Source organism: Sminthopsis crassicaudata, chromosome 3, assembly GCF_048593235.1.
Source record: "Sminthopsis crassicaudata isolate SCR6 chromosome 3, ASM4859323v1, whole genome shotgun sequence".
In the NCBI taxonomy this organism is placed as follows: domain Eukaryota; kingdom Metazoa; phylum Chordata; class Mammalia; order Dasyuromorphia; family Dasyuridae; genus Sminthopsis; species Sminthopsis crassicaudata.
The window spans coordinates 80,715,298-80,735,697 of NC_133619.1; the positions used below are offsets into that span (position 1 = coordinate 80,715,298).

Here is a 20,400-nt window from a genome sequence, read left to right on the forward strand (position 1 = left end):
TAAGGTCAGGGTATTATTCTACATTTGTTTTATTGTTGCCTCTCTTGTCAAAATCTAAGCTCTTTGACAAGAAAGACCATTTCATTTTTGTCTATGCCAGTGCCTAGAATATAACATGTACTTAATACTTATTTATTCATTATATGAATTAGTTTTAATATTAACACTAAAACTAACCTATATATTAACAAATATGTTCTTAAAGTCTATGCCAGCAAACCACTACCTTTGGCCCAAGGGTCTTCTTAATAAAGAAAGGTTTCAAGTATGGGCCTAGCAATGGAATGTTTCTCTGTCATCTGAGTGCTGCCTTAATTAAGCTCAGAGAAGTTCATCACCATTAGAATGATGGATTTTTTTGGCTATAGTAACTCATGAAGACTGTAGAAATATTGCATTTCTAGAAAGCATCCCATACAAACAAAAGCATAAGGAACTTAAATATTATTAGCATACACATTCACAAAATATTGCTTACAAACAATGAAGAAATTCTGAAAGAAAATAAAAGCATAGTAGAAATACAATTCATTTTTTTGCTTTATTTATTAATTCTTATTTTTTACTTATTTACTTCTCATTATTTTTTATTTTTATTAAAACTTTTTATTTTTCAAAACATATGCATAAATACTTCTGCAATATTAGCCCTTGCAAAACCTTGTTCCCCCCTCTTCTCCCTCTCTTGCACTAGATGGAAAGTAGATTAATATATGTTAAACGTGGTAGAAATATATATTAAATCCAATATATATCCATTTTATACAATTATCTTACTAGTACAATTCAATTTTACTGAACTATATTTGTTTCCAGTTTATTATGAGGCATATCTCACACCAAAAGCTTTACTAACAATGCCTTGCTTAAGTAACAAGAGAAATTTTATTAAAATTTTAAATAATTTGAGATCTACATTCATATTACAAACCACATAATATTCAAACTAATTATTGTTCTTTACTGTAGAGTTATTCAATCAACAATTTTTATTTTTCAACATGTGCTAGTGTTTAGGGTACTTGATAAGTTTTAACTGAGAGGTACTTGATTTTTCTTTTATTTCTACAGAATGCTTCTTGCATAAACTTTTATGCAAAGAAATTGGTAGTGTCGACTGAGAAAGTTTCCATTCTCACTCAATCTAAGAATGATTTTGGGCCTTGTATCTGAGGGACAGAGTTGAAGTAGATAGGTTGAGGTGATTAGTGAAAAGAAAAATGGGTGGAGGAAGTTAGAGTTGTATATTAGCTAACTCAGGAGTGAATTTTTAATAAGATATTAAAGGGATATTCAAAAGAAGAAAAAAAAAGAAATGAAAGGGACTGACCCTTGAGCTAGGGAACAAAGAGAGAAAACAAAGGCATAGCATTAACCATATACAGGATACTTCACCGATTTCAGACCTCTATCCCTAACATCTCTCTATTCAAACTACTCAAACAACTTTTTGGTATAGAAAAGCAAAGTATAAGGAATAGAGTACTAGATCTCAAGTTAGAAAGCCCTAAATTGAAATCCTACTTCTTACATTTAGTAGTCACTTAACCTTTCTCAGCCTGTTATCTCATCTCTAAAATGATACTATCTATAGTATTTCCTTCAAGGACTGCTGGAAGATTAAAAGGGAATCATGTATGTAAAGTGCTTTGCCAGTTTTAAAGCACTATATAAATGTTAGATAAAACAATTTACATCTTCATCTAATCCAACCCCTGCCTAAAGTCTGAATTTCCTTATCTATAACATCCCCACAATATAGCCAACTTTTCATTGAAGATCAAAAAAGGCCTTTTCTTCCTAAATCCATCCTGTGTATTCAATTCTTCCTCATTCTTTATATGCCATTTAGTAACTGCCACTTATTTCATGAAATTTTCCCTAATTTCCATTATTGGCAATGACTTATATTCCACTTGAATATCACACATTTTACATATTCCTCTTACTCATATACTATTTTGTATTATGTTGTTTATGAAACAATATGCTCCTAAACTTTGAAAATCTCCTAGTACTTATAATACTCTGCACAAAAATGAAACTGCTCTCTGTCATTATCAATGATCTCAACTTCTAAATCTAATGTGCTTTCCTCAATATTCTTCCTTCTTGGACTCTCTGAACCATGACTTTTCCTGGATACTTTTATTTCTGTAAATTTTCATGATTTTCCTTTTTTTGGGTTCTCCTCTGACCTATTCCACTATTCTTTTTCTCAGTTTCTTTTGCTGTTTCTTCAGTTATATCATGATGACTATTCATGGTTGTCTTCATTAGTATGCTGATGAATATTTTAAAACTACTAGGACATAATTTTCAGTTTAATCTACATTATTTTCTTTTTTCTTTTCTTTTCTCTCTTTCTCTTTTTTTGTTTTTTTGTTTTTTTGTTTTTTTTTCTGAGGCAATTGGGATTAAGTGACTTGCCCAGGGTCACACAGCCAGGAAGTGTTAAGTGTCTAAGGCCACATCTGAACTCAGGTTCTCCTGACTTCAGGGCTGGTGCTCCAACCACTGTGCTACCTAACTGCTGTACCACCTAATTGCCCCTACATTATGTTCTACATGCATTTTCTCTTAGCACTTTCTTAAGTCTAGACAATCAATAAAACAATAAATCCCTCATTAGTAGAATTTGCCAATTTCCAAAATGTAAATTTACGCAGAAAATTTAACAACAGTTCTAATGATTTGGCTTCAGCATACCCCAATTGTCCTCCAATGGCTCCTGGAATTCTCTTCTCTTTTCCCTTTATGTCAATGGTTCTCAAAATGTGGTTTAAGGAATCCTAAGGTCCCTGAGATCCTTTCAGAAGGTCCAGGAGTTCCCTCCAGGAAAAATTAAAAGTAGAGGGACTATTATAGTATTTGAAGTAAATAAAAGACCTGAAATAGGAGTAGTGGCCATATGAGTAGAGAAAAAAGTGGTTCAAGAGTTACGGAGGTGGAACAGACAAGACTTGGCATCTGATTGACCTGAGGGTGAAGGAAACAAAAAGTCAAAGATGATCCCAAGGTTGCACATTTGAAGGTACTTTTAAGATTACCGAGAAAGTGTGGATGAGGGGCAGGAGAAGATGGTGAGTTCAATTGTGGCCCCACCAACTCTAAAAACCTTACAAGACATGTAGGAAAAGATACCCAGCCAGCAAGTGGCATGACTGGAATTCAAAGAAGAGTTTACGGCTAGATTTAGAGATTAAATCATTTTGCACAAATGAAGTTTGAGTACATGGTAACTGGTAAGATCTCCTGAGATATTTTGAAAAACCACATTTTAAAAAAATATATACACTGAATTTTCATTTCACATAAATAAAAAACACAGAATAATCCCTCTTACATTACAATACTAGGCTTCATTTTAATGAGATTTTAATATGAGGCAATTACCCCATTAACATAGTCAAAAACAATATCACACATTGATGGAAAGTTTAATATAAGATTCTACCAACTTACCTTGAGTTTAAATTTCCCTCTTGGAGGTTTTTAAAGACCACTGCAAATGATAAATCTATACCTCCTCCTAACCCTATGATCCATAACAGATTTTAAAATTTATATAATGCTTTACACACCTTATATCATTTGTATTTCACAACATCACTATGAGCTAAGTATTACATCTATTAACATACTCATTTTACAGATGAGGAAACTAAGGGTCAGAGAGGTTAGATGATTTGTCCAAGTTCACACAGGTAAAGCATGTCTGTGTCTATTCATGAATGTGTGTGTATACAAATATATACTAATTTAGTGATACTGAGTTTTCCTGATTCCCTATTATTATAGGGGTTCTCAAACTATGGCCCTCAGGCCAGATGCTGCCAGATTAGGACATTTATGTGGCCGCCTGGTTATGGCAAATGGGCTGAGGGGCGGAGACAGAGTGTGAGGTTTTGTTTTTACTATAGTCCAGCCCTCCAACAGTCTGAGGGACAGTGAACTGGCCCCCTATTTAAAAAGTTTGAGGACCCATGTCCTATAACAATTGTATTTATAAGCTGATAGAGCTCTGAAGTTGTAAAATTTTTTTTTTTTAGTTTACTTTCCATGAGCTTCCTAAAGTCCTGAGCCAGTGATTATGAGTATTACAAATGAGGACCTTACCTCGTATTTCACTAAAACATCTGGGCTGTCTGTGATAAGCTTCCTCTCCTCTTGAATTCCATACATTTCCAATTCACCTCAGTGGTATACCTCCTCTCCTCTGTTGCCCCAGTACTGGTTAATAAGGTGGCCCTTCTATTTGACCATATTAATTCCTCTATTTGTGCCTGGGTCCCTATCCCTCTAATCAGGCTGATCTACTCAGTATCCCATCACACTCTCCCTAATTTTCTCTCTCCTTATCTAATGGATTCTTCCTTGCTATCTATATAATTAAATATTGCCCATCCTTTTAGACATCTAAGTGGTACAGTGAATAGAATGCTGTCCTGGAGTCAGAAATAACCGAGTCCAAATCTGAACTCAGATACATAGTAGCTATATGACTCCAAGCAAGTCACTGTCTCAGTTCAGCTTTAAAATGAGAATGATAAAAACACCTATCTCCCAGGGTTGTAGTGAAGATCAAATGAGATCATATTCTGCAAATTATAAAATGTAGTATAAACAATTATCTTAAATAAAAAAAATAAAATAAAAACCTTTCATCACACCCTATACTTTCATATTGTTCTTTACTTTTTTTTTCCAAAAACAAACTCCTAGGAAAAATTTATTACCACCCATTCACTTCTGAATTCCTTGTCATCCACTTTCTAAACATCAATTAACTGAAACTCCTCTCTTCCAAGGTCACCAATAACCTATTGCTAAATTCCATTAGCATCTTCTAAGTCCTCATATTCAATGACCTCTCCATTGGCACCAGACAATTCTGACCCTTGCTTCTTTCTGCATACTCTTTCCTCCCTGAATTTTCAACTCACTACTGTCTGAGTTCTCTCATCTGAGGTCTCTTCTCATCATTCTTGTAGCATAATTATACATATTCTGTCCTCTATGAATGTATATATCCCAAGGCTCAATTTTAGGCCCTCTTTTTTTCTCTCTCTATATTATCTTATCAGCTACCAATACAGCTATATTTCTATGTAGATGATAATAAATCTACCTATCGGGCCTCATTTTTCTACAGAACTCTAGTCCAGCATTTGCAAATACCTCCTGGACAATTCCATTTGGATTATCTTAAACTCAATGTATACTTACATATCTATCTTTGAAAAATCACCTCTCATTCTATCATAATTTCCTTATTTCTGTTGAAGATACCAACAGGTATCTTCAATCAGCCAAGTTTACAACCTAAGACTCATTATCAATTCTCCATTGTAAGGCATACCCCAAATCCAACTAAATGACAAATCTAGTCAGTCTACCTCCTCAATATATCAAAGACCATAAATGTGAGCTCGAAGGAATCAGTTCAGAGGCCATCAAATAAAACTCCTTCATTTTACAGATGGGGAAACAAAAATATTGAAAGGTTAACTGACTTACCCAGGATTATACTACTAGAAATAAACGTGTAAAGCAGTTCATATTCAATACATCTACTCTAAAACCAACCTAGTGCAAGACCTCATCATCTTTCCCAAACCTACTGTAGTAACAACTTGTCTGTCAGTCAGTCAACAAGCATTTATTAGTTCTTCTATATCTAATCTCTTCTCCAATCCAATGTCTTCACAATTGCTAAACTGTTATTTTTATAGCACAGATCTTACCATATCATTGCACTACTCTAAAAGTTTTACTGGCTCCCCACTGTCTCTATACAAGTTTCTCTGTTCAACATTCAAAAAAACTCCTTATTTTCTATTTCAATCTCTTCTCCTAAGTCCTTTATTATACTCTTCAAATTACCATATTTCTCATAGATTTTTAAAAACAAATATTTTTGTATAAAAGATGAGACTCCTGCCTTTGAATGAAAAAGATAAATTTCCAAAATATCAGGCCATCAGATGGGGTTTTAAGAAAATAGAATGGCTATATCTGCTGCAACTTCATTAGGGAAAAGGCTTGGGTAGAAATCATTTACCCCTGCTATCAAACTGTTTCTTCTCTTCCTTTTCAACTTACTCAATACAAACCACCATAGTAATTATGATCATTATCAGTAAATGGACCATTCTCACACAATATGCTAATAACTCCTAATGACTCTTCATACCTAACATCTGACAGTAGGCTTAAGGCCCTTTTATTCCTTCATGTCCATTCTTTCCCAATACAATTAATTCACTGCTTCACCCTCTCTGCTCTAGTCAGGCATGCCTCTGAATGTTCTCTGACAGTCTAAGTACAAAACTATTCAACTTTCTCCACTTTGAGGCTTTTCTTATATGGAGCACTCTTTTTCTTCTTACAGCACATCATATCCATTCATTCAGTCTCTGTTTTCTCAATAAAGCATATCTTTTTCAAAAAACCCTTTTTGAGAAAAGTTTACTCTTCATTTTCATCATCCCTCACTTATTAAATAAAAATCAACATAGCAATAGAGAAGTTATAAATCACATATATTTTGGGGAAATACTGACAGAAATGCAAAAGTAAGAAATGTCAAAGTCTATAAAATTATTGATTTAACCATGTTGTACTGAGGACTTGTCAAATAATAAAAAATAAAAGGTCTTCCCAAAGCAACTATATGTGCAGTGATTATTAGTTTCTGAATAATTTTCTGAAACTTCAGATCCTCAAAAAATGGCTAAATCACTTCAGCTTCAGAAGAGCACAGAACAAGAGGATCTATTTTTAAAAAGAAAACTAACCTGTCTTTCAATTATAGGAGGGCACTTCCAATCTAGAACTGGGTTGAAATTAAATTCTATTGACAAGATTGCTGGAGCTATAAAATCCCAAAGTCATTTTCAAAAACAAATTGCAAGGCAAAGGAATAAAAATCAATGATCATTTTTAAATGCAAATTTATTTTTTGCATCTTTTGAGAGGTAGCTTAGAACTTTTCCTGGGTATTTACTCATTTTGTTTCAACTGTAGACTATAACTCCAATAAAAATAATAAAAGATTAAAATACAATCTATCAATTTACCAAACTAATACTTAAGCCAAATAAGTAGATATCCTTTGGGGTAGAAACTGGAAAGAAAAAAAAACTTAATTTCAGAGCTGATTGTATCATTTATTATATCTCAATTTTGATAAATCCCAGAAAGTTTTTTTTTTTTTTTTAACTTGTTAAATCTTTATTAGGTAAGGGAGAAAGCAAGGTCTGGTTTAATCCTTCTTGACAACAGCCTTCCTCATGGCAACTAGGACGTTACTAAGTTCCTCTTTTTTGATGAACTTATGGGCTCACTTATCCATGGAGACCCTTAACAATTCTATGGTCGGGGCAGCTGGGTGGCGAAGTGGATAGAGCACCAGCCTTGAATTCAGGAGGACTCGAGTTCAAATCTGGTCTCAGACACTTAACACTTCCTAGCTGTGTGACCCTGGGCAAGTCACTTAACCCCAGCCTTAAAAAAAAAAATAAAAAAAACAATTCTATGGTCCACCTCCCATAAGGAGCAAAGCCACACACCTCCCAGATTTTATCCCTTATAAACTTGGTGTGTTTGGTCTAGCGTCCATGATAGTGGCTGTGTTGCAGCTTGGACATTGTTGAACGCTGTGGCCCTTGTTGAGACCCATGACCATGGGATAGCAGATGGTCATGACTGCAGGTCATGGCAGTCATAAGAAAAGGAAGAATCTCAGAAAGCTTACACTAAGTTTTTGTGTGTTTTCTTCTAAATTACATGGAAGATAATTATAAAAAGAAAAAAGCAATCTAACATTTTGATTCTGCTTTCTTCTAAAGCAATACCTATATTCCAATTCATGCACTTAAATTAAAAGTTTACAAAATAAAAATATAATATCTGTTTCAGGTCTTTTAATAACAGTAGTTTGAACTAGGAAAATTAATAAGTAAAAAGTTCGGTCTCACTTGAGAAATGTGATTGATAGAAGATTCCATCCGACGTAGCTGGGATGCCTGGATATCCAACATTTGTAGGACATTGTTGGCCAAAGTGTTTATCAGATAGGCTACACTCGCTAAGGACTGTGTTGTATAGGCTTTGGTTTCTTCTAGGGCTCTCTGTTTATCTGCTGACTAAAAGAGAAAAAAACATACTGTTAAAATAAAAACAGTTAATAATGTAAATTTTCAATTGAAAAACAGTAATTAGTAATTGGGGCTCTCAGGAATATAAAAAGAGAAAGACATTTTGTGGGATCAAAGAACTTAAAACAGTGAGTATCTATCAATTGAGAAATGCTGAATAAACTGTGGCAAATAAATGTAATAGAATACCATCACCCCATCACAAATGATGAATATAAAGAATTTCAAAAATTTTGGCAAAGACTTAAATGAACTAAAACTCAGCAAAATGAGCAAAATCAAGAGAACAAATTCCATGATACTCCCAATGATATAAAGAAAAACATTTAAGGATCTCAAAACTCTGAGAAACACAACTTCAAAAATTAATGATGAATGACATCTCTTGTAGAGTACAGGTGAAGAAAAAAAGACTAATTTTTTAAAGCATGGACAATTTTTTTCGTTTGCTTTACTATATTTGTTACAAGTACAAGTAAACAGTGAGAAATTGAAAGTGATTTTTTTTAAGTATAGTAAAATTACTATCTTTGGAAAGAAAAAAATTATAGGAAAAAATGGCTGTTTTTAGTAGTCTATTAATTGTAGGTATACGATCTGAGCTCTCTCCTTTTTCCACTATATGCTCTCTTCCATCAATTCTTCTGGCTTAATTATTATCTCATGCTGACTGGTTCAAATTTAAACATACAAGCTTATGTTCTCAAGTTCTAACCTGCATCACCAAGTGGTCTTTGGAAAGTTCCAACTGGTCATACTATCAAATTGACGAGATTTGGCAAATCGATGACTTAGTGAATTGAAGAAGATATTGTGGTGGCAAATTTGAGTGACTGGAAAGATAATGGTATTTTTGACAAAAAAACTCATCTTCTCCCAAAAACTCAATCCCCTCTTTAGAACTTTTCTATAACTGTCAAAAATACCATTATCTTTCCAGTCACTCAAATTTGCCACCACAATATCTTTTTCAATTCACTCAGTTATCAATTTGCCAAATCTCGTCAATTTGATAGTATATCTCTACAACATATCTCATACTTGCCTTTTCTTCATTGCCAACTCAGTTCAGACCCTCATATTATCTCAACTACTACAAATCAGTCTCCCCGTTTCAAATATTTCCTCACTTTAATCCATTCTCCCCATAACTGTCAATATAATTTTCTTAAAAGCAAAATCAATGTCATTAACGTACATAAACTTTGGTGGCTCCCTATTACCTCTAGCATCAAATATAAATACTATAAATAATACTTGCCATTATTTATAATACTTTCATTCACAACTGGATCCTTTTCTACCTTTCCAAGTTTCTAAGTCTCCCACAAGAGGTCCCTCGAGGTCATGAGCAAGAGGAGGATGGAAAATTTTCTTTGAACCTAATGACTCTCAAACCTCTCAAAAAAATTCTATGCCAAAGATAAAGCAATTTCAGCTATTTCCATGGTCTAGCATATCCAGAAACCAAGAGGGAAAAAAAATTCTCCCAAACCCAGGAACTATCAACAACCCTGAGCTCACTCAGAACCTCTCTATCTACTTCCCATGCTATTGGCAGAAAGGATGTACAAACCACAGGCTTGCATCAAAACTCATCCCTGCACCTCATTCTGCCCACTGACTTTCGAGTGCCCTAGAAACCCCAGCTTCAGGCTACAGAAATTTGCTTAGACCTTGGAACCAGTTTGGCCATAGTCATTCACAGGCAAAGCCTACCAATCAATGAGTGAGAAACAAAGAATGGGAAGGTCACCAAGACAGGATAGCATGTGTATGGGAAGGCTGAGCAGCAATCTACCAAGCCAGTGGGAAAACTACAGCATTCAGCGGAGGCCACCTCTGACCACCCAAAACTAACATGAGGAAGAGAATGAGGGCTGGTAAACCATGAAATGCCCATCAAAAGAAGAGACTGAAACACCTTAAGACAAGCCCTCAAAGAAATCATAATCAGAAATGAAAGAGTCAGAAAGTAAATCTTAAGAAAAATAAAAGGGAAAAATGACAAAGTTCAAAAGACTTCACATAGACCTTGAACATAATATGTAAAACAAAAGGAAAAACAGTAACAACAGAAGGAATTACAGCCTTCAGATCTAAAATTTACTTCAAACATCTAAAGTAAATACTGCCAAAAAAAAAAAAAAAAAAACCACATCTTGCAAATTTGCAATGACAAAAAAATTACATCAGTGCTGAAGGGGTTGTAGAAAGAGACATACTAATACACTGCTGATGGAGTTGTAATATACAACCATTCTGAAAAGCAATTTGGAATTATACAAATAAAATGTATGAACTGTTCATACCCTTTTTAAGCCACACCCTTTGTCCTTGGTCTACTAGTGAATATGAAGCTTATGCCCCAAGAAAGCCATTAATAAGGGAAAAAAAAAAAAAAAGATCTCCATATAATCTAGTCTTCTTACATATTGCTTCCTTTCCATGAAGTCAATCAATTCACCCCTGTGCAATCAGATCTGTAACTAAAATTAAATTCAAAATCAAACAAAATGCCAAGTCAAAAAAATGAGTAAAAGTGAATGTAATGATACACAGCATTTGCTAAAACAGGGAGGCAAAAGGACTTCAAAACTCAATTTAGTAAAAAAAAAAATTAATCTCTTTTTGAAGTGAAGGGACATAACAGCCCAGTGCAACACTGGTTTAGAGTACAAAGCTCATTTAAAAAACAATCCAGAGGAAGAGATTGCTGCTGTTGTCCTTAAGTTTTCCAAGAAACCAAAATGACATCATTATGTTAGAGTCAAGTTACAAGATGTCCAACTGTGATTGATCAGACAGATATGAGCTCAGAATGCTCTGCCAAGGTAGGACACAAATAGTCCACGTGAACATTTGGGGCAGCTTTTCTAATTTTGCATTATTTCATGTTTCCTTTAGGCTAATTCAATTCTGCTTTGCTTACAGAACACAGGACCTTCTCTAATGAGGGCATATGATGCTGGGCCAGTATTTGCCATGTCATACAGTGGATTCTAAAGTTCTTAACAGATGCCTTGGAAGTGTCATTGTATTGCTTTTTCTGATCATCTTGTGAGCACTTGCCCTATGTGAGCTCTCCATAAAGTAATATTTTTGGCAAGCATACATTTGGCATTCAACAATATGGCCAGATCAATGGAGCTGTGCTCTCTGCAGCACAGTTGGAATGCTTCCAAAAACAAGAAGAAAAAAAAAAAAGAAGTCTATATAGAAAATTTGGTGGGGGAATTTGATAAATTGAGAACTAGATTATGAAACTTGTACCAGTGATAATGGAACTATATACATTTGGATATGAGAACTTTAATGCCCAATGAACTATATTTAAGTAGTGGTAAAAAGCATTTAGATCAGGAAGAATGATGGTTGAAATGGAACAAAAACATTAATAGAAGCTGCTCAATGTAAGTGACATAATATTAAGGTACTTGGCATTAAATTTTAAAATATCTCAAAAAGAGACATTTCCCTTTGGAATTTTATTCCAAAAGAATAGGAAAATTTTCAATAGTGGCATACATATAAATACAGAAATAAATATAGACATATAGATATACAATCTCATCACTAAATATTTTTTATGGAAATGGTCTAAAACACACACACACACACAAAGAGTAAAAAAGAGGCCTTTTTTCCCTTCAACCAAAAAAAGATTATCCAAATGATATGTTCAGCAACAAAGAAAACAATCAGTCCAAAGTTACAAACATCTCCATGGCATGTATTGTTGATAAGGCAATTCATAAAAAATTCTAGCCTTTCATTACCTTCTGGGGATTCAGATCTTCAGGTTTAAATCCTCCTATTGCCCTTCTTGTTCTACTCACAATCAAATAAAACTACAAAACTGTTCAAGCTATAGGTCAAGTATTGGTTGCAATTATGAAGTTTTTCTGTAAACCTTGTTTTTTCTCCACTCTGATATGCCAATTTCGCCATTCTTTCCATTGCTTTTTAGTTCAATTTCACTACAGCTAATTTTCTAATACATACCATGGCATTAATGTCAAGCTTCATTTATAGGCTTTTAGACTAACAAAATATTATAAAGCCTAAAATACATAGGACTTTAGAAATATACTCTATTTCAAGTTTTTATCATAATCTTTTCAATGTGAAGGAGTAAAATGTAATATCTATTCTGGATGGTATTGCCAGATGACAGCAAGTAAAAATAAGTCATTGGTTATTTCTTTTCTTGACTTCCATATGATGCAGCTGGTTGCTTCCCTTTGTTACTGACAGGCAGGTTCTTTGCAAAATTTTAAGAATGATTTATTTTGCATATAAACATAATTATCCCACACCAAAAAAGAAAATGATAAAAAAAATACACTTTGAATTTTGTATATGTTAATAACAATAACATAGTAATAAAATAAGTAACTGCAGCATACAGAGTATATGACCATTTCTCTCCCCTAGATAAGAAGCTCAAGATCTAATCACAGAAATTAAGGGGCCCATGATGACAGGCCCTTTACTGTAATTAACTATGAAATAAACAATAACAAACAAGTTGAACATATTTCTTAACTAAGTAAAAAAAAGTGCTTGACCACTGACTGACTGGCCACAACATTCTCTTTTCCCCTGCCCTCCCCCTCCAAGCCTGTGGGGCAGTTTAATGGTTTGAATCAGTTCAAGTGAATGAGATGAGAACAAAAAGTTATAAAAATTATATGTGGCTTTGTCACCAAAAAGAAGTCATAGATATTATCATATTATATTACAGGTATTACAGTATTTCAAAATATTACTTATATACTACTTCAAAATTATGGTAGTTATAAAACCTGTTTCTAGATTACCAGTCGCCTTTGTTCTTTCTAGTCTATACATTATATATATCAAAGTAATTGGTTTCTCTTGTAATCTTTTTTTTAATTTTTTAATTTTTATCAAAGCTTTTTACTTTCAAAACATATATACATAGGTAATTTATTAACATTGACCCTTGCAAAATCTTGTGTTCCAAATTTTCCTCTCCTCCCCACCCCTTCCCCTAGATGGCAGGTAATCCAATACATGTTAAATATGTTAAAATATATGTTAAATCCAGTATATGTATACATATTTATACAGTTATCTTGCTGCACAAGAAAAACTGGATCAAGATTTGCTTGTAATCTTATGTATTTTATTTTATGTACTTAAAATATGATTCTGAAAAGGGGTCTATAGGCTTTGCTAGACTGCCAAATGGATCCACAAAATAGATCAAGAGTCTCCAACTCAGAAAGAGATCTAGAATACCTTGTTCAAGGTCATATAAGACTACCTGGTTCTCCTAGCCACCATGCTATACTGCCTCTCACATCTATCATCAAAAATGGATAAAAGGTGATATAAAGGAAAGAACACTCTCACCTGGAAGATTAGGAAAGTTTAGAATGCTTTGAAAATAACTTTAGTTGAGGTAAAGAGGGTTAGAGCTGATTCATTAGTACATACTTCTTGGACAGAACATTTCATGCTGACAATAAGCTGAATGCAAATTCAAAAGAAGCAGAATGAGCTGCTGTTTTTGAGAAATTGTACTTTGGTTTTAATGACATGTATTCTCCCTCAAGGATTCATCTTTTTAATACTAACATTCTGAGGTAGTATAGTGATAGACTTCTGGACTAGGACCTGAGCTTAAATCTAACCTCAGACACTTAATCATCCAAAGAACTATACAGAAGTACAAACAGGATAGCTTTAAGTATACTATTACATACTATCACTGAAGAACTGTACAAGCTAAGAATCATATCATCATAGAAATGTATAGCTACAAGAAATGGTGGGTCTATCACATAGGAGTCAGAATAATGAATCAAGTGATAGTACAAATGTTCTACATAATGATTAGAGACCTAAAGCAAGGCCTCCAAGAAGATTTTATGGAAAATTTCTTTGAATTACATATGAAGAGAGTTATAGTTTTCATCTTTTGAGGAAATCTTAATGTCAATGATTAGGTATCAAAATACACATTCATAGAGGGTAATCTTGAAAATATAAGCAATCTTGCCAGCAGATGCTAAAAGACTTTTACTATTGGGGAAAAGCTTTGTTAAAGAGAAGCTTAATTATCAAAACTGCCTACCAATGTCTAAATGAATCAGGAAATCTCTACAAAAGAGGTCTCCCAAATGTTCCTGTTTGCCACTAAAACTATGCACATTTGAAGCATTAAGTCAATCATTAGGATATATATAAAGCAAATGGACAATCTCAGACAGAAATTATTTTGCCTAACTCAGAATAAAACTCAGAAAAGAGTCTGGAAGAAATTAGGCACAGACCAACATTTCTCACTTTTCAACAAGATAAACTCAAATTGGATATATGATTTAGCCCGGGGCTACTTAAATTTTTTTCTATTCCCAATCCTTTTTTGTCAGAGAAATGCAAATTAAGAAAATTCTGAGATACCACTACACACCTGTCCCATTGGTTAAGATGACAGGAACAAATAATGATGACTGTTGGAGGGGATGTGGGAAAACTGGGACACTGATGCATTGTTGGTGGAGTTGTGAAAGAATCCAGCCATTCTGGAGAGCAATTTGGAACTATGCCCAAAAAGTTATCAAAATGTGCATACCCTTTGATCCAACATTGCTGCTATTGGGATTATATCCCAAAGAAATACTAAAGAACAGAAAGGGACCTTTATGTGCCAAAATGTTTGTGGCAGCTCTTTTCGTAGTGGCTAGAAACTGGAAGATGAATGGATGTCCATCAACTGGAGAATGGTTGGGTAAATTATGGTAAATGAAAGTTATGGAATATTATTGTTCAGTAAGAAATGACCAGCAGGAGGAATACAGAGAGGCTTGGAGAGACTTACATCAACTGATGCTGAGTGAAATGAATAGAACCAGAAGATCTCTGTACACTTCAATGTTGTATGAAGATGTATTCTGATGGAAGTGGATATCCTCAACATAAAGAAGATCCAACTCACTTCCAGTTCAATGATGGACAGAAATAACTACACCCAGAGAAGGAACACTGGGAAGTGAATGTAAAGTGTTAGCACTACTGTCTATCTATCCAGGTTACTTAAACCTTTGGCATGTAATACTTAATGTGCAACAAGAAAATGGTATTTACACACATATATTGTATCTAGGTTATATTGTAACACATGTAAAATGTATGGGATTGCCTCTCATCAAGGGGAGGGAGTGGAGGGAGGGAATAATTTGGAAAAATGAATACAAGGGATAATATTATTAAAAAAAATTACTCATGCATATATACTGTGAAAAAAAATTATAAAAAAAAAAAGAACCCATATGTAAAATATATTTATAGCAGTTCCTTTTCTGGTGGCAAAGAATTAAGCAATGAGGTATCCCTCACTTAAGAAATGGCTGAACAAATTATAGTATATGAATACAATAGAAAACTTTCATGCTATTAAATATGAAGGGAATGACTTCAAAAAAATCTAGAAAGATTTGTAAAAACATACAAAATTAAGTGAGCAGAACTAGTAGAAAAAATTATATATTAACAGCAATACTATAAATTCTGGTGATTCGAGACCATTCCAATAGACTTATGATGGAAAGTGCCCTCTACAACCAGACAGGGCACTACAAAGACTGAACATGGCTCAAAGCATAATACTCTCATCTTATTTGTTATTGTTTGTTTGCTTGTTTGTTTTTTCTTTCTTTCTCATTTTTTCCCTTTTTGACACAAGCATGCCTATGGAAATATGTTGAGAATTGTACACGTTTAACCTATAATGGATTGCTTGTTGTGGGGAGGAGGGGAAAAAGGTGAGGAAGCAGAAAAGGTTGGAACACAAAGTTTTTAATGGGCTAAGATGACAGGAAAAGATAATTATAAATGGTGGAGAGGATATGGGAAAACTGGGATACTGATGCATTGTTGGTGGAGTTGTAAACGAATCAAACTATTCTGGAGAGCACTTTGGAACTATACTCAAAAAGTTATGAAACTGTGCATACCCTTTGATCCAGCAGTGTTACTACTAGGCTTATAACCAAAAGAGAGCTTAAAAGAGCCCTTTTCATAGTGGCTGGACACTGGAAATTAAAGGGATATCCATCAATTGGAGAATGGCTGAATAAACTGTGGGATATGAATGTTATGGAATGTTATTGTTCTATAAGAAATGACCAGCAGGATGAATACAGAGAGGCTTGGAGAGACTTACATGAACTGCTGCTGAGTGAAATGAGCAGAACCAGATTATACACTTCAACAACAATACTATATATATGAAGGGGATATCTTCAACAAGGAGATCTAATTCAGTTCCAATTGATCAATGATGGATAGAATCAGCTACACCCAGAGAAGGAACACTGGGAAATGAGTGTAAACTGTTTACATTTTTGTTTTTCTTCCCGTGCAACAAGAAATTCGGTTCTGCACACATATATTGTATCTAGGATATACTATAACATATTTCACATGTCTAAGATTGCCTGCCATTTAGGGGAAGGGGTGGAGGGAAGGAAGGGAAAAATCAGAACAGAAGTGAGTGCAAGGGATAATGTTGTAAATAAAATTACCCATGCATATGTATTGTCAAAAAAAAGTTATACCTTCAAAAATATAGCTTGTCCAGATTAACAGAGGAAGAAATAAATAGTCTAAATAGTCCCATTTCAGAAAAAGAAATAGAACAAGCTATTAATCAACTCCCCAGAAAAAAATCCCCAGGACCAGATGGATTTACATGTGAATTCTACCAAACATTTAAAGAACAACTAACTCCAATGCTATATAAACTATTTGAAAAAAGAGGGATTGAAGGAGTCCTTCCAAACTCCTTCTATGACACAGACATGGTACTGATACATAAACCAGGTAAGCTGAAAACAGAGAAAGAAAATTATAGACCAATCTCCCTAATGAATATTGATGCTAAAATCTTAAATAAAATATTAGCAAAAAGACTACAGAAAATCATCCCCAGGATAATACACTAAGACCAAGTGGGATTTATACCAGGAATGCAGGGCTGGTTCAATATTAGGAAAACTATTAGTATAATCGACTATATCAATAACCAAATTAACAAAAAACATATGATCATCTCAATAGATGCAGAAAAAGCATTTGATAAAACCCAACATCCATTCCTACTAAAAACACTTGAGAGTATAGGAATAAATGGACTATTCCTTAGAATAATCAGGAGTACATATTTACAACCGTCAGTAAGCATAATATGCAATAGAAATAAACTGCAACCTTTCCCAGTAAGATCAGGAGTGAAACAAGGTTGCCCACTATCACCATTACTATTCAATATAGTACTAGAAACGCTAGCCTCGGCAATAAGAGCCGAGAAAGACATTCAAGGAATTAGAGTAGGAAATGAGGAAATCAAACTATCACTCTTTGCAGATGACATGATGGTATACTTAGAGAACCCCAAAGACTCTGCTAAAAAGCTATTAGAAATAATTCAGAACTTTAGCAAAGTTGCAGGATACAAAATAAATCCACATAAATCCTCAGCATTGCCAACACAATCTAACAGCAAGAGATACAAAGAGAAATTCCATTCAAAATAATGGTCGATAGTATAAAATACTTGGGAATATATCTACCAAAGGAAAGTCAGGAATTATATGAGCAAAATTACAAAACACTTGCCACAAAAATAAAATCAGATTTAAATAATTGGAAAGGCATTAAGTGCTCTTGGATAGCCAAGCAAATATAATCAAGATGACAATACTCCCTAAACTAATTTATTTATTTAGTGCTATACCAATCAGACTCCCAAGAAACTATTTTAATGACCTAGAAAAAATAACAAAATTCATATGGAAGAAGAAAATGTTGAGAATTTCAAGGGAATTAATGAAAAAAAAAAATCAAATGAAAGTGGCCTAGCTGTACCTGATCTAGAACTATATTATAAAGCAGCAGTCACCAAAACCATTTGGTTATTGGCTAAGAAATATACTAGTTGATCAGTGGAATAGGTTAGGTTCACAGGGCAAGATAGTGAATAAAAATAGCAATCTAGTGTTTGACAAACGCAAAGATCCTAACTTTTGGGATAAGAATTCATCATTTGACAAAAACTTCTGGGAAAACTGGAAATTAGTATGGCAGAAACTAGACATGGACCCACACTTAACACTACATACTAAGATAAGATCAAAACGGGTCCATGATTTAGGCATAAAGAATGAGATCACAAATAAATTAGGGGAACATAAGATAGTTTACCTCTCAGACCTGTGGAGGAGGAAGGAATTTGTGACCAAAGGAGAACTAGAGATCATTATTGATCACAAAATAGAAAATTTTGATTACATCAAATTAAAAAAGCTTTTGTACAAACAAAACTAATGCAAACAAGATTAGAGGGGAAATAAAAAAATGGGAAAACATTTTTACAGTTAAAGGTTCTGATAAAGGCCTCATCTCCAAAATATACAGAGAACTGACTCTAATTTATAAGAAATCAAGCCATTCTCCAATTGATAAATGGTCAAAGGATATGAACAGACAATTCTCAGATAATGAAATTGAAACTATTTCCACTCACATGAAAGAGTGTTCCAAATCACTATTGATCAGAGAAATGCAAATTAAGACAACTCTGAGATACCACTATACATCTGTCAGATTGGCTAAGATGACAGGAATAAATAATGATGAATGTTGGAGGGGATGTGGGAAAACTGGGACACTGATGCATTGTTGGTGGAGTTGTGAAAGAATCCAGCCATTCTGGAGAGCAATTTGGAACTATGCCCAAAAAGTTATCAAAATGTGCATACCCTTTGATCCAGCAGTGCTACTACTGGGCTTATATCCCAAGGAAATACTAAAGAAGGGAAAGGGACCTGTATGTGCCAAAATGTTTGTAGCAGCCCTTTTTGTAGTGGCTAGAAACTGGAAAATGAATGGATGCCCATCAATTGGAGAATGGTTGGGTAAATTATGGTATATGAATGTTATGGAATATTATTGTTCTGTAAGAAATGACCAACAGGATGAATACAGAGAGGCTTGGAGAGATTTACATCAACTGATGCTGAGTGAAATGAGCAGAACTAGGAGATCATTATACACTTCAACAACAATACTATATGAGGATGTATTCTGATGGAAGTGGATATCTTCAACATAGTGAAGAGCTAATCCATTTCCAATTGATCAATGTTGGACAGAATCAGCTACACCCAGAAAAGGAACACTGGGAAATGAGTGTAAACTGTTGGCATTTTTTGTTTTTCTCCCCAGGTTATTTTTACCTTCCAAATACAATTCTTCCTTTGCAACAACAACAAAATTCGATTCTGCACATATATATTCTACCTAGGATATACTATAACATATTTAATATGTATGGGAATGCCTGCCATCTAGGGGAGGGAGTGGAGGGAAGGAGGGGAATAATTCGGAACAGAAGGGAGTACAAGGGATAATGTTGTAAAAAATTACTTATGCATATGTATTGTCAAAAAATGTTATAATTATAAAATTAATAAAAAAAAGTTATAATTATAAAATTTTTAAAAAGTGTTTAAAAAAAAAAAAAAAAGAAATGACCAGCAGGATGAATAAGAGAGCTTAGAGAGACTTACATGAACTGATGCTAACTGAAATGAACAGAACCAGGAGATCATTATACACTTCAACAACAATACTACATGATGATCAATTCTGATGGACATAGCTTTCTTCAACAATGAGAGGATCCAAATCAGTTCTAACTGATCTGTAAGGAAGAAAACCAGCTACACCCAAAGAAAGAACACTGAGAAATGAGTATGGACCACAATATAACATTTCCACTCTTTCTGTTACTGTTTGCTTGCATTTTTGTTTTTTCTTCTCAGGTTATTTTTATCTTCATTCTAAATCTGTTCTTACTTGTGCAGCAAGATAATTGTATGAATATGTATATACATATTATATTTAACATACTTTAACATATTTAACATGTATGGGACTGCCTGCCATCTTGGGGAGGTGATATAGGGAAGGAGAGGAAAAGTTGAAACAGAGGTTTTTGCAAGGGTCAATGTTGAAAAATTACCTGTGCATATGTTTTGTATATAAAAAGCGATAATGAAAAAGAGAGAGAGAGAGATCCTAGAACACTGAATGACTTCCCTATGGAGGATTTAAGGGAAAATATTAATAAGAGTCACAGTCCAAGATGGCAATGGCATCTCTGGAGAGCATTTTCACATTGAGACTATGAAGACAATAAAGT

At 34.0% G+C, this 20,400-nt stretch overlaps 1 protein-coding gene across 29 annotated transcripts in view; it reads right to left on the reverse strand.

The window, feature by feature from the left end:
• ABI2 (abl interactor 2) overlaps positions 1-20,400 on the reverse strand; it is a 112,135-nt gene that overhangs the window by 73,569 nt on the left and 18,166 nt on the right. For all 29 annotated transcript variants that reach the window (XM_074298983.1, XM_074298996.1, XM_074298993.1 and 26 more), the window contains exon 2: positions 7,983-8,150. In XM_074298983.1, the coding sequence (XP_074155084.1) occupies positions 7,983-8,150 (168 nt within the window). The remainder of the gene's footprint in view (positions 1-7,982; positions 8,151-20,400) is intronic.